Below are 13,485 nucleotides of genomic sequence, written 5' to 3'. Positions count from 1 at the left end.
GGGCTTCTATTATTGTTCCTGTACCCCCCGATTATCCTGCCAAAATCTGGACTGTTGGAACCATGTAAACCATACTGTGCGACCTTCTTAAATACTCTCTGCTTATATTTTCTTCTCACTGTTACACCACTTACTGCCTCAAAAACAACCCGACCAGACCCCTAACACCACTCTAACTGCAGCCACCATTATTTTCACTCTTTTAAAAACATGACTTAATCTGACTCAATACTACCACCCAATTCTATTCCGGGGGCTGAATGGTTCCCCTTTCCTCCTTCTTGCCGACACCTTTACCCGCTTTTCCCATTACAGTCTATATGCCCTTTATATTAGGACGTGAAATTGTGACTGAGTCTTGACACTGACAGTAGGGTCCTGGCACACCCTGAAATGTCAGGATTTCTCCGACGTTTCCTTAAAAACTTGAAAACCCAATACCGGTAGACAACAGAGATCTGAGCACCACTATCCTTCCTACAAGCGCCCTAAGCTTATGTTAGTCTTGTCATATGCGGATTTGGGCACCCTACATAGCCGCACCCTTTCCTTCCTTTACATTATTATTCTCATTGGTAGTAGATCCGGAGCTGTGCTTGATACCTCCGGTTTCTTACTCTAATTTCTGTATGTTCCAGGCGGCTTTTTGTAGTGAATCCGTCAAGGACTTATTGGACGCTCTTCTGAAAGCCAAACTCAGCGTGGAAAATAATAACAGCAATACGTCCCATGATGTGGGACTGACGGAGGATCACATCCTGATGACTGTCGGGGATATATTTGGAGCAGGAGTGGAGACAACGTCTACGGTGTTGAGATGGGCAATTGTATATTTATTACACTACCCAGAGGTGAGACAATTGCTTAGATGTATTTTTTAGAAGTGAGTGTTAGAAGCATTGCTAACATTAGTCGGATTCACCCTTTCAGGTGCAGAAGAAGATCCAGGAGGAGCTGGATATGGGGGTTGGATTCGGAAGACATCCACAACTGAGCGACAGGAAGATCTTACACTACTTGGAAGCCACCATAGCTGAAGTTCTGAGAATTCGGCCTGTCTCCCCTCTACTCATTCCTCATGTTGCTATGAAAGATACTAGGTGGGAATTGCTGAGAATTTTGCATCGGGACGTGGAGAATCTGTGAAATGCATTGAATAATGTACTTATTTTTGTTTCCTGGCTGCACTGTAAAGGGGTAAATGTAATTATATTGGGTGCAGGGGTTGCAATCTCACCCGGGCCCAGAAGCCTAGAGGGGCCCAAATGGTCCAATATGCCCAAATGAGAAGACTAATATTATTGAAGACCCTTGATAGTTGGGGGCCCTGATGGACTTTTTGGATTGGACCAGGCAGCATCGGGCTACACAACCATTTACTATTACAAAGGTTGACCTACTTTAGCAACATATCACCTGTGCACAGGTGATAAATTGCTAATCGCTGAGTATCCAACTGTTCAGACCCCAGCAGATGCCAAAAACAGGGTCGCGCAATTGCCTCACAACTTAATTTATTGTCTATGGGACTGTCGGAACTATCAAAGCATTGAACATGACTGTCTTCATCAGTTCTTTACATAATGAAGGGAGCTGTAGTATATGATAGATTTGTGAATACCAGCAGTCAGGTGCCCAGTGAACAGTAACTTAGTGTAGGACAAACCCCTTTAACGACTCTTGGTAAAAGGTTGACTGATGGTAACGGGTGTATTTTTATGGGTTAATATGCATTTTCAACTTTAACCCCTTCCCAACCTGTGACACAGCGTATGCGTCATGAAAGTCGGTGCCAATCCGACCTGTGACGCATATGCTGTGTCACAGAAAGATCGCGTCCCTGCAGATCGGGTGAAAGGGTTAACTCCCATTTCACCCGATCTGCAGGGACAGGGGGAGTGGTAGTTTAGCCCAGGGGGGTGGCTTCACCCCCTCGTGGCTACGATCGCTCTGATTGGCTGTTGAAAGTGAAACTGCCAATCAGAGCGATTTGTAATATTTCACCCATTATAACGGGTGAAATATTACAATCCAGCCATGGCCGATGCTGCAATATCATCGGCCATGGCTGGAAATACTAGTGTGCCCCCACCCCACCCCACCGATCGCCCCCCCAGCCCCCCGATCTGGCCGGTACACTGCTCCGGCTCCCCTCCATCCAGTGCTCCGCTCCCCCCCGTGCTCTTGTCCGCTCCCCCCATGCTCCAATCACCCCCCCGTGCTCCAATCACCCCCCCCTGCATTCAGATCCACCCCCCGTGCTCCGTTCCACCCCCCCATGCTCCGTTCCAGCCCCCCCGTGCTCCGTTCCACGCCCCCCGTGCTCCGTTCCACGCCTGCCGCGCTCCGATTCCCCCCCCCCGTGCTCCGATCCCCCCCCCGTGGTCCCCCCCCACCCCATCATACTTACCGATCCAGCCGGGGTCCCGTCCGTCTTCTCCCTGGGCGCCCCCATCTTCCAAAATGGCGGGCGCATGCGCAGTGCGCCCGCCGAATCTGCCGGCCGGTAGATTCGTTCCAAAGTGCATTTTGATCACTGAGATATAATCTATCTCAGTGATCAAAATAAAAAAAATAATAAATGACCCCCCCTTTGTCACCCCCATAGGTAGGGACAATAAAAAAATAAAGAAAATTTTTTTTTTCCACTAATGTTAGAATAGGGTTAGGGTTAGGGTTAGGGTTAGGGTTTCGGTATGTGCACACGTATTCTGGTCCTCTGCGGATTTTTCCGCTGCGGATTTGATAAATCCGCAGTGCTAAACCGCTGCGGATTTATGGCGGATTTACCGCGTTTTTTTCTGCGCATTTCACTGCGGATTTACAATTGCGATTTTCTATTTGAGCAGTTGTAAAACCGCTGCGGAATCCGCACAAAGAAGTGACATGCTGCGGAATGTAAACCGCTGCGTTTCCGTGCAGTTTTTCCGCAGCATGTGTACAGCGATTTTTGTTTCCCGTAGGTTTACATTGAACTGTAAACTCATGGGAAACTGCTGCGGATCTGCAGCGTTTTCCGCAGCGTGTGCACATACCTTTAGAATTAGGCTATGTTCACACGGTGCGGATTTGGCTGCGGATTGGCCGCTGCGGATTCGCAGCAGTATTCCATCAGGTTTACAGTACCATGTAAACATATGAAAAACCAAATCAGCTGTGCCCATGGTGCAGAAAGTACCGCGCGGAAACGCTGCGTTGTATTTTCCGCAGCATGTCAATTCTTTGTGCGGATTCCGCGGCTTTTTACACCTGTTCCTCAATAGGAATCCGCAGGTGAAATCCGCACAAAAAACACTGGAAATCCGCAGGTAAAACGCAGTGCCTTTTACCCGCGGATTTTTCAAAAATGGTGCGGAAATATCTCACACGAATCCGCAACGTGGGCACATAGCCTTAGGGTTAGGGTTGGAATTAGGGTTGTGATTAGGGTTATGGCTACAGTTGGGATTAGGGTTAGGGGTGTGGGGGGGGGGTTAGTGTTGGAGGTAGAATTGAGGGGTTACCACTGTTTAGGCACATCAGGGGGTCTCCAAACGCAACATGGCGCCACCATTGATTCCAGCCAATCTCGTATTCAAAGTCAAATGGTGCTCCCTCACTTCCGAGCCCTGAAGTGTGCCCAAACAGTGGTTTACCCCCACATATGGGGTATCAGTGTACTCAGGATAAACTGCGCAACAATTACTGGGGTCCAATTTCTCCTGTTACCCTTGTGAATCTAAAAAAATGCTTGCTAAAACATCATTTTTGAGGAAAGAAAAATGATTTTTTATTTTCACGGCTCTGCGTTGTAAACGTCTGTGAAGCACTTGGGGGTTCAAAGTGCTCACCACATATCTAGATAAGTTCCTTGGGGGGTCTAGTTTCTAAAATGGGGTCACTTGTGGGGGGTTTCTACTGTTTAGGCACACCAGGGGCTCTGCAAACGCAATGTGACGCCCGCAGACCATTCCATCAAAGTCTGCATTTCAAAAGTCACTACTTCCCTTCTGAGCCCCGACGTGTGCCCAAACAGCGGTTTACCCCCACACATGGGGTATCAGCGTACTCAGGAGAAACTGGACAACAACTATTGGGGTCCAATTTCTCCTGTTACCCTTGGGAAAATAAAAAATTCTGGGCTAAATAATTATTTTTGAGGAAAGAAAACGTATTTATTATTTTCACGGCTCTGCATTATAAACTTCTATGAAGCACTTGGGGGTTCAAAGTGCTCACCACACATCTAGATAAGTTCCTTTGGGGGTCTAGTTTCCAAAATGGGGTCACTTGTGGGGGGTTTCTACTGTTAAGCCACATCAGGGGCTCTGCAAACGCAACGTGACGCCCACAGAGCATTCCATCAAAGTCTGCATTTCAAAACGTCACTACTTCACTTCCGAGCCCCGGCATGTGCCCAAACAGTGATTTACCCCCACATATGGGGTATCAGCGTACTCAGGAGAAACTGGACAACAACTTTTGGGGTCAAATTTCTCCTGTTACCCTTGGGAAAATAAAAAATTGCAGGCTAAAAGATCATTTTTGAGAAAATAATTTTTTTTTTTAATTTTCATGGCTCTGCGTTATAAACTTCTGTGAAGCACTTGGGGGTTCAAAGTCCTCACCACACATCTAGATTAGTTCCTTTGGGTGTCTAGTTTCCAAAATTGGGTCATTTCTGGGGGATCTCCAATGTTTAGGCACACAGGGGCTCTCCAAACGTGACATGGTGTCCGCTAATGATTGGAGCTAATTTTCCATTTAAAAAGCCAAATGGCATGCCATCCCTTCCGAGCCCTGCCGTGCGCCCAAACAGTGGTTTACCCCCACATATGGGGTATCAGCGTACTCAGGACAAACTGGACAACAATATTTGGGGTCCAATTTCTCCTATTATCCTTGGCAAAATAGGAAATTCTAGGCTAAAAAATAATTTTTGAGGAAAGAAAAATTATTTTTTATTTTCATGGCTCTGCGTTATAAACTTCTGTGAAGCACCTGGGGGTTTAAAGTGCTCAATGTGCATCTAGATAAGTTCCTTGGGGGGTCTAGTTTCCAAAATGGGGTCACTTGTGGGGGAGCTCCAATGTTTAGGCACACAGGGGCTCTCCAAACGCGACATGGTGTCCGCTAACAATTGGAGCTAATTTTCCATTCAAAAACTCAAATGGCGCGCCTTCCCTTCCGAGCCCTGCCGAGTGCCCAAACAGTGGTTTACCCCCACATATGAGGTTTCGGCGTACTCGGGAGAAATTGCCCAACACATTTTAGGATCCATTTTATCCTGTTGCCCATGTGAAAATGAAAAAATTGAGGCTAAAAGAATTTTTTTGTGATAAAAAAGTACTTTTTCATTTTTACGGATCAATTTGTGAAGCACCTGGGGGTTCAAAGTGCTCACTATGCATCTAGATAAGTTCCTTGGGGCGTCTAGTTTCCAAAATGGGGTCACTTGTGGGGGAGCTCCAATTTTTAGGCACACGGGTGCTCTCCAAACGTGACATGGTGTCCGCTAAAGAGTGGAGCCAATTTTTGATTCAAAAAGTCAAATGGCGCTCCTTCCCTTCCAAGCCCTGCCGTGCGCCCAAACAGTGGTTTACCCCCACATATGAGGTATCAGCGTACTCAGGACAAATTGGACAACAACTTTCATGGTTCAGTTTCTCCTTTTACCATTGGGAAAATAAAAAAATTGTTGCTAAAAGATAATTTTTGTGACTAAAAAGTTAATTGTTCATTTTTTCCTTCCTTGTTGCTTCTGCTGCTGTGAAGCACCTGAAGGGTTAATAAACTTCTTGAATGTGGTTTTGAGTACCTTGAGGGGTGCAGTTTTTAGAATGGCGTCACTTTTGGGTATTTTCAGCCATATAGACCCCTCAAACTGACTTCAAATGTGAGGTGGTCCCTAAAAAAAATGGTTTTGTAAATTTCGTTGTAAAAATGACAAATCGCTGGTCAAATTTTAACCCTTATAACTTCCTAACAAAAAAAAAATTTTGTTTCCAAAATTGTGCTGATGTAAAGTAAACATGTGGGAAATGTTATTTATTAACTATTTTGTGTCACATATCTCTCTGGTTTAACAGAATAACAATTCAAAATGTGAAAATTGCGAAATTTTCAAAATTTTCGCCAAATTTCCGTTTTTATCACAAATAAACGCAGAATTTATTGACCTAAATTTACCACTAACATGAAGCCCAATATGTCACGAAAAAACAATCTCAGAACCGCTAGGATCCGTTGAAGCGTTCCTGAGTTATTACCTCATAAAGGGACACTGGTCAGAATTGCAAAAAACGGCAAGGTCTTTAAGGTCAAAATAGGCTGGGTCATGAAGGGGTTAAACTGCATTCTGGGCATATCACAACAATGGCCAATGCCTGGGATAGGTCATCATCAGATCCAGCTCTAACAGCAGCAGGATGGAGATCAGCTCCTATTTCTTTTGAGTTCTGCAGTACCTAGCAGTGACTGCTACACATTGAATGTAGCTGTGCTGTGCAGCACCATCCAATGTTTGCATGCAGCGGTTACCAGAGCTAATAAGAGCTGATCAGTGGGGTTGTCGGGTGTCATAGAGATAGATCTTCAATATCATACGCATGGAGAATCCCTTCAAGCACCTCTTTAAGAGCTCCTTTAAGCACATTAACAGAGTGATGACTGTGGTAATGCAAACAACTTTGGGTGGTCAATGAAATTCTGTTTATGGATAATTTGGGTCAGTAACTGTGTATTGTGCGACACATTAATGTTTATACTTGTTTTGCAGCATCGGAGAATACACCATTCCTAAAGAAGCCCGAGTGGTTATAAACCTGTGGTCGCTGCACCACGACGAGAAGGAATGGCTAAACCCTGAAGACTTTAAACCAGGTTTGTAGAAAACATTTTTTTTAGGTATTGTTACAATAACCCAAAGCTGATTTTTTTTTTTTTTTACAGAATAACAATTTTCATGTTCTGACATGAACAACCATCTGCAGAGGAAACATTTCCAACTAGTTAGATCAAGTCTAATAGGGGAATGTGGACCATTGATGGGCAATGATTGCTTTGTCACCATAGACACACGCATTATCGTCACCGATGCTCTTTATCAGTTATATTGGCCTCATTATCCACGCCTTTATGACAGTCTTAATTGAGCGCACACAATTATCAGTTCATCAGTGACAATGTTAAGTGCTTCCTTCTCAGAAATCTAAAACAATATGACTTAAGGACGCAGAGCCACGACCATAAAACTCATAGCGATCAGACTGCTGGGTAAATGGTCGACCCAAAGGAAAAAAACTGTAATGTACTCATGGAGGATTTGATGATTCAACATAAAAACGTGTCAAACCCTTGTACCCAACTTATGTATATATGTATGGACAATTCCCCCAATAAACAATAGATAGCTGCTGGACAAACCATCGTTTAGCCGGCAGATGTCTCTCTCCACTCCCCCATACATGGGAGTGCTCCCCCCTGTGTTTTCTATGGACGAGCTGCTGAAAGTCTCATCTGGTGTAGACTTATCTCACCAAAAACAAAAGGATCAGCAATCCAAAATCAAAAATGCTGAAACCTTTTCTTCCTTGACATCATCTGTCAGGGGAGAGGCTGAAGACCCCCATACACACTGGTATCAGTGGGTCTTGTTGACATTAGTCTAATTTGTATGGAGGGCATTTGTTATGTTAAAAAGGGACATCAAACGAACTCATAGAATTTAGAAGAACCATTCACACTTCCTTTTCTCATGGATTTGTGCGTCTTTTCTGTTAAACTTAATCTATTCTAAACCATTTTCGCGTATCAGATGGGAGATGGGATCATGCATTGTGTGGGGCTGTTAAAAAAAACAACATATGACACACTGACCATGTAATCCGAATATGCCCTTAGGGAACAAGTATATGGTCGGATTCCCATGTACCACTCCTATTGCTGCGTGCTTAGCTTGGCATAGATCTCCACCAAACCTCCAAAAAATCCAAGTAGAAGAATCCAAGGCATCGGAACGCTTCTTAAAAGTATACTTTATTGCTCATGCCATATATCCAGTAGAAAATCAGTAAAAAAAAGGCAATATTTTGGCCACAAATGGCCTTTTTCAACCTAGAGCATTGTTTCTTTTGTTCTGACTTGAAGAAGGCCATATGTGGTAGGAATGTTGATGTTTTTCTACTGGATGTGGGACATGATTAATATATAGTACTTTTGACGAACTTTCCGATGCCTTGGGATCTTCTATATCAGAGGTCCCCAACTCCAGTCCTCAAGGCCCACCAACAGGTCATGTTTTCAGGATTTCCTTTGCATTGCACAGGTGATGCAATTATTACCTGGGCAAGACTAAGGAAATCCTGAAAACATGACCTGTTGGTGGGCCTTGAGGACTGGAGTTGGGGACCTCTGTTCTATATGTCCTTAAGGAACATTTGCCAATGTCCAGAATACAAAAAAAGTGATGTTTTTTTAAACTGGTGAGGCTCAAATTTTTATGTGATTGTAAATTTATGAGTTAATGGTACATATTAGTATTTGTGGAAAATGCAAAATATTACTTGTAGTAATACATGATCATACTTATACATGATCATACTTATCATGTATTTTTTATTTTGTCAAAAAATATTGTCTTTGGTTTTTGGCTTGTGCACTGTTCACACTACTTGTTTTGCAATGCCTGGGGTTCTGGGTGACTGCATACACCCTAACAGGGACCACGGCTTAGTGACAATTACAATGTGCAGTCGCATAGGCATTATGTTGCATCATTGTTTGGTAAAAGTAATGGAAACACTTTTCAAAATACTGGGTGAGTCACTTAGTTGTCAGAGTGAATGTGCCCAAGTTATGTGCCAAGCTATAAGCCTCTGGGGTGAGTCTGGCTGACACAGTTCGGGTTGACTGACAGGTAGAGTGGTCGTAGGGAAGGACAGATAAGGAGGCCCATAGTGCTGTGTATGGCTCAGAAAGCTGTCACCATCCAAGTGCCCAGCTCCAGTGGTAGCTCCACAATATAGGCCGACGGAGGTGTGATAGAGGAGCACTAACATTGCTTAAGACAGTGTGATAGGTAGTGAGTCGCCACTATATTGTGAGCCTGACAGACTTGGGAGCGATGAATCCAAACATTCCCTGCGAAAGTGACCCACAGACATCCATGACAGATGCCACTTCTGTGTCTACACCTGTATCTGACCACCAACCTTAAAAGTTTAGCGACTCCACCATTAGTCTTTCCTCCTCATGAGTAGGGACGACCTATACCAGTCGTGTTTGACCATCGTTCTTTGTGTTCGCTTTTTATTATAACTGTAAATGTCTTATCTATGTGTCCTCCACTCGCATCGTCATCATCCTTATCATTAGCATACTCTTACTCTTCTGATTTGTTGAATCTAAGCACAGCTCCACCAATACTTTAATTGTGGACATTCCAATAATCATCCCAAATCATACAGCCCCACTTCACTACACGGCTTCTTATCTTTCGCAGATCGCTTCTTAGATGAAAATGGACACCGTTTGTACTCACCAAGTCAAAGTTACCTACCATTTGGTGCTGGAATTCGAGTTTGCCTTGGAGAAGCTCTGGCCAAGATGGAAATTTTTCTTTTTCTCTCATGGATCTTGCAGAGGTTCACTCTGGAGGTTCCTGAGGGAGACCCTTTGCCAAACCTGGAGGGAAAGTTTGGTGTTGTTCTTCAAGTCAAGCCATTCAAGGTGAATGCAAAGCTGAGAGACGCCTGGAAGAACATTGACATCACTTCGTAAACACTGCACATTGTAACACGTATGGATCCCAAAGTGCTTTTGAAGATTTGAGGGGTTGTCTCAAGTTCTTATGTGGGTACATTTGTATAATGCTTCTAAAAACAAGCAACTTTGCAAACTACTTTCTACTAAAAATGTTCTCTGTTCTCAAGAATGGATGGATTTTTATATTATAGTGTACAGCTTGGTGCCGGTCACCCTGCAGTCTTAGAGTGGCCAGTTACATACATAGCGAGCGCACCTCTTTACAGCCTCTTAACACCACTCTGAAGCCTGGCAGAATTGCTGGATTTGACCTGCTTCAGTTCCCCTGCACTTCTCTCATGCTACAGATGCAAAATTGCCTTTGCTAGGAGCATGAGAGTAGGCACAGTTCGGACCAGCGGTGCGAGCATGCCTCTGGTCCAAACTGTCAATCTTCAGGAGTGCTCCTCCCCATGCAGAGCAGGAAGTCAGCGGGACAGGCGCAGTGCGCTTCTGAAGAATGGAAAAAGAGGTTGAGGCAACCCCATTAAGGGTATGTTACAATGCTGCATTTTATCTGCTAGCCTCTTGGAGTGGAAATGCATTGGCAACATCATATCATTGCAAAACTGGTTCAGCACACATACATTTCTCCCTTCTGCTTTGCCATCTTTGCTTTGCAAACAGTGAAATCTGCGCCGTCATCCGCAGCACAAATTGACTGTTGTGGAATTCGGATCCGCAGCGTTGCTCAATATATGCTGTGGATAGTTTTCATAGTGTGGGCAGGAGATTTCTTAAAAACAGTGGTGGATGGTGCATTAAAGAGAACCTGCTATGGGCAGCATGAATCAGTCACTATCTGCGGTTTTGCAGCCAGGTATGTTTCACTCTGTGGTATTTCAGAGATGAGGTCCCCCATGGCTTCTCCATCTCCAGTTCAATTGACTGAATACACTGAGAGATTGGGGTGGTGAGAAGCCCCCGGGGAGCACATAAGACTAGTCAACCGATACACATAGTCTACATGGCTGCAATTGCACATCCAGGTTCTGACTTTTTAAATTGGTGTTGTAATATTCATAGTGCATTTACAATCTAATGTTATATATTTTCTCCTGCCTAATGGGGCTTAGAAAAACGCACACAAATGCCAAATAGGCCGCTGAATGAGATGCTTTCTTTCATATATAGGATCCAAGTGGAGATCAGTTGTCGGGGTCAGCCTTGAATTGGATAGTGCTCTGTGCTCAGTGGCGGACACCCAAGATGGCCCCTGAGCAAGAACACCACATTGGCCCTTTGCAGTCCAATAGCTCTTTGTAAAGCACAATTCCACCTGCTTTGGAGGCATTACTGGCCCCCTTACCTCTTGGGCCCCTGTGCAGCTGCACTGATAGCACCAATGATTTGTCCGCCCCTGCCTGTTCAGTACCATCAGTTGGTGTCCTCCTACCCACATGGTGTACTGTCAAACAGTGAATAATATGCGCTATACGATATGGCATACTAGTGATATATGTTCTCCAAAAAATAAATAATGATGTATAGTGCTGCCACCACCAAGCACTGCAAAAGTAATGTACTGTACAGTGCTAAGGTAGCAGTGGCACACAGTGTGCGAATAGATAAAATTGCTCAGCACATAAATAAAACCACATGCTCCATACATAAAGTAGTCTAATAAAAATGACATTCAATGTCTAAATAGTACGGTAACATAACTAAAAAGCAAAAAGTTCTAACAACATCCTAATGAGGTGCCATGATTAAGGTGGCCATGCACGTTATTTTACTTGACAGCTATTCTTCTCGAGTCACCCCACACACATGCACACTCGGTTTACCTGCGCATGCATGTGTACTCATTGGGGAGAGGGAAATAAACCGCTGCCCGATATCTGCCCCATCCTGTTTATCCCCCGGATCTGTCCAAAAAACATTGGCCGAACATGAATTACACATGAGATGGTCAGTCGATCTTATCGAAATCGGGGCTTCAATCTCATGTGTATGCAAGCGTCATTCCCCTAAGGCTGACCCTCATCATAACACCCTGACTTTAGTTAGACTTCACAAATGTTGTGTGAAGGAATCTACAGCATTTACAAAAAAAAATGTACATCTGCAGCACTTTTTCCCCACTATCATCCTTCTTTAGTTTGTATAAGCTATAGAAAATGTAGCATATGAATATGTATTATTTGCTTTATGGTATTTCTATCGTATTTTATTATGGACGTAGTGGTGTCTGGAGTCTGACACCTTAAATGGATCGTCCGGCCTTAGGGTACAAGTCTGTGGTCACTCCATGTGACTGCAGACTTGAGAATCCTGACATCATGCTCACTACACACTGTTTGGATTCCTTAATGTCGGCGTTGGGAGCGGCAGGCATGTGACCACAAGTATGTGATTTGCATACAAGCAGGCACGTGACAACAAGTTGGGCACGACCTCACTCCATGTAATTGTATGGAGCGGGGCTGGACATGTCAAGTCGGAATGTGGCCAGAAGTATGCGAATCACATACTTGCAGTCAGATGACTTGTCCACTCTCTCCATCAGAGAAACCTCGCAGTGTGCAGTGTGCGCGATGGGAGGACTCACAAGTCTGCAGTCACATAGAGCGACTGCAGACTTGCATCCTAAGGCTAGGTTCACATTGGGTTAGTGCAGTCCGTTTAGTGCCTACGCTAACGGACTGCGTTAACGCAATGTCCAAAAAGGGATCGCGTTTAGCGATCGCGCTAGCGCAGATGCCCGATCGCGCTAGCGCAGATGCCCGATCTGCGCTAGCGAGAACGGACCCAAAAACGCTGCAGACAGCGTTCGAGGCCCGTCACAAAATAACGGAGCATCGCTAACGCATGACAAAAATGGCATGCGTTAGGGATCCGTTACATTGCATTAGTGACACTATGTAACGGATTCCGTTAGCGGATACCCACTAGCGCAATGTGAACCTAGCCTAAGGCCAGACAACCCCTTTAATATTTTCAGATTAGCACGCCTGCATTTGAAAACAAAAACTTATTTAACTGTAAAGTAAATAACTGTGAACATTTTTTTAAACTGATTTTACCAGTTACTTCTAATTATATTAGTCTTTTTGTACCAACTTTAAAACACCAGATTCAGGAGAGGAACAAGGTTTCTTCCACCTGCCCAACACTCAGCAAATAAAAAAAAAATTCTGAAGCAAACGTTTATTTCAATAGAAATAGGATGCAAACTATTTTTTTTGTAAGATGAATCAGAATTTCAGAAAGTCATCATTTTTTTTTATCTACTGATAATGCAGCAATTGCTTTACTGTCCTTGAGCGGTTGGAATCACGTCCAAAATCATATTATATAAAACCAACTCCTGGGGTAATTTTCTATTTTATTTTGTTAAAAGATCTTTTGTAACAATATGTACTCTGTATGAACAATACATTAAGCAATAAAGATGAAATCTATTATTACCAAGATGTCACCATTTATGTGCAGGCATGTAACCCCCGTATTATTCCTACACAGTGTTCTCTTATTTCTGTTCCATCTTATTGTGGATTTTTTCCTTTTAAAGGTAATCGCATTTTTTACTATTATTTACCCATACGTGGTAAAAATGTAATATCCAAAATTGAGACATTATACACACGTTCCTTTAGGAGCGCCTGAAAATGCCCCCCAAAAATGCCCACTATTGGGTGGGTTTTGTATAAACTCTATCCATTTTGCAGTTTGGTTCGACAAAGTTGGCAACGATGTCTG

General features: G+C 43.9%; 1 protein-coding gene across 1 annotated transcript in view; it reads left to right on the top strand.

Moving 5' to 3' along the window:
• CYP17A1 (cytochrome P450 family 17 subfamily A member 1) overlaps positions 1 to 13,192 on the top strand; it is a 30,090-nt gene extending 16,898 nt beyond the window's left edge. The window contains exons 5-8 of the mRNA XM_069755882.1: positions 639 to 851; positions 931 to 1,100; positions 6,758 to 6,861; positions 9,482 to 13,192. Of these exons, the coding sequence (XP_069611983.1) occupies positions 639 to 851; positions 931 to 1,100; positions 6,758 to 6,861; positions 9,482 to 9,759 (765 nt within the window). The 3' untranslated portion in view covers positions 9,760 to 13,192. The remainder of the gene's footprint in view (positions 1 to 638; positions 852 to 930; positions 1,101 to 6,757; positions 6,862 to 9,481) is intronic.
• The last annotated feature ends 293 nt before the right edge of the window (positions 13,193 to 13,485 follow it).

Source organism: Ranitomeya imitator, chromosome 2 (assembly GCF_032444005.1).
Source record: "Ranitomeya imitator isolate aRanImi1 chromosome 2, aRanImi1.pri, whole genome shotgun sequence".
Taxonomy (NCBI): Eukaryota; Metazoa; Chordata; class Amphibia; order Anura; family Dendrobatidae; genus Ranitomeya; species Ranitomeya imitator.
The sequence above is the reverse complement of the archived record's forward strand: the minus strand, read 5'-3'. Positions and strand labels throughout refer to the sequence as shown.